Source organism: Opisthorchis viverrini (assembly GCF_000715545.1).
Source record: "Opisthorchis viverrini unplaced genomic scaffold opera_v5_21, whole genome shotgun sequence".
NCBI lineage: Eukaryota > Metazoa > Platyhelminthes > Trematoda > Opisthorchiida > Opisthorchiidae > Opisthorchis > Opisthorchis viverrini.
In genome coordinates, this window is record NW_008751677.1 from 967,434 (window position 1) to 967,827 (window position 394).

At 43.9% G+C, this 394-nt stretch overlaps 1 protein-coding gene across 1 annotated transcript in view; it reads right to left on the minus strand.

Moving 5' to 3' along the window:
• T265_01875 (hypothetical protein) overlaps positions 1-146 on the minus strand; it is a gene marked incomplete at both ends in the record, with an annotated part of 9,687 nt that extends 9,541 nt beyond the window's left edge. Inside the window, one exon of the mRNA XM_009166001.1 lies at positions 60-146. Within this exon, the coding sequence (XP_009164265.1) occupies positions 60-146 (87 nt within the window). The remainder of the gene's footprint in view (positions 1-59) is intronic.
• Between the last annotated feature and the right edge of the window lie 248 nt (positions 147-394).

The window sequence follows — 394 nt, forward strand, 5'->3', positions numbered from 1 at the left end:
CTGATGGGCCCCAAGAAGGGCGAAACCGGTCGTAGGCTGTCAAAGAGTTTCAAGCACACTTGTGAGTAGATTCCTTTATGAAAATATACTGCGATATCTCGAATATCGTGCCAACTCAGTAATGAGGCGGCCTTTGTACAGCACATTCAGTTGGAGGATATCATAAACGAGAGATTCACTTGAGTCTCTCATGAAAACCAAATTGATTTGAGTATATTTCTCGAAGACATTTTATTTTAGCTTATTTGGATTAACTGAAACAGATCTATCCGCGCCTTTTCCAAGTGGGTTTGATTTGTGACCAGTGTCTTTTCGGGTTTCGCTTCAATGAAACGCCGCTCCCGTTCATGATCGGGGATGAACGGAATTGCTGTGATGTGACAGCACCCGCCGA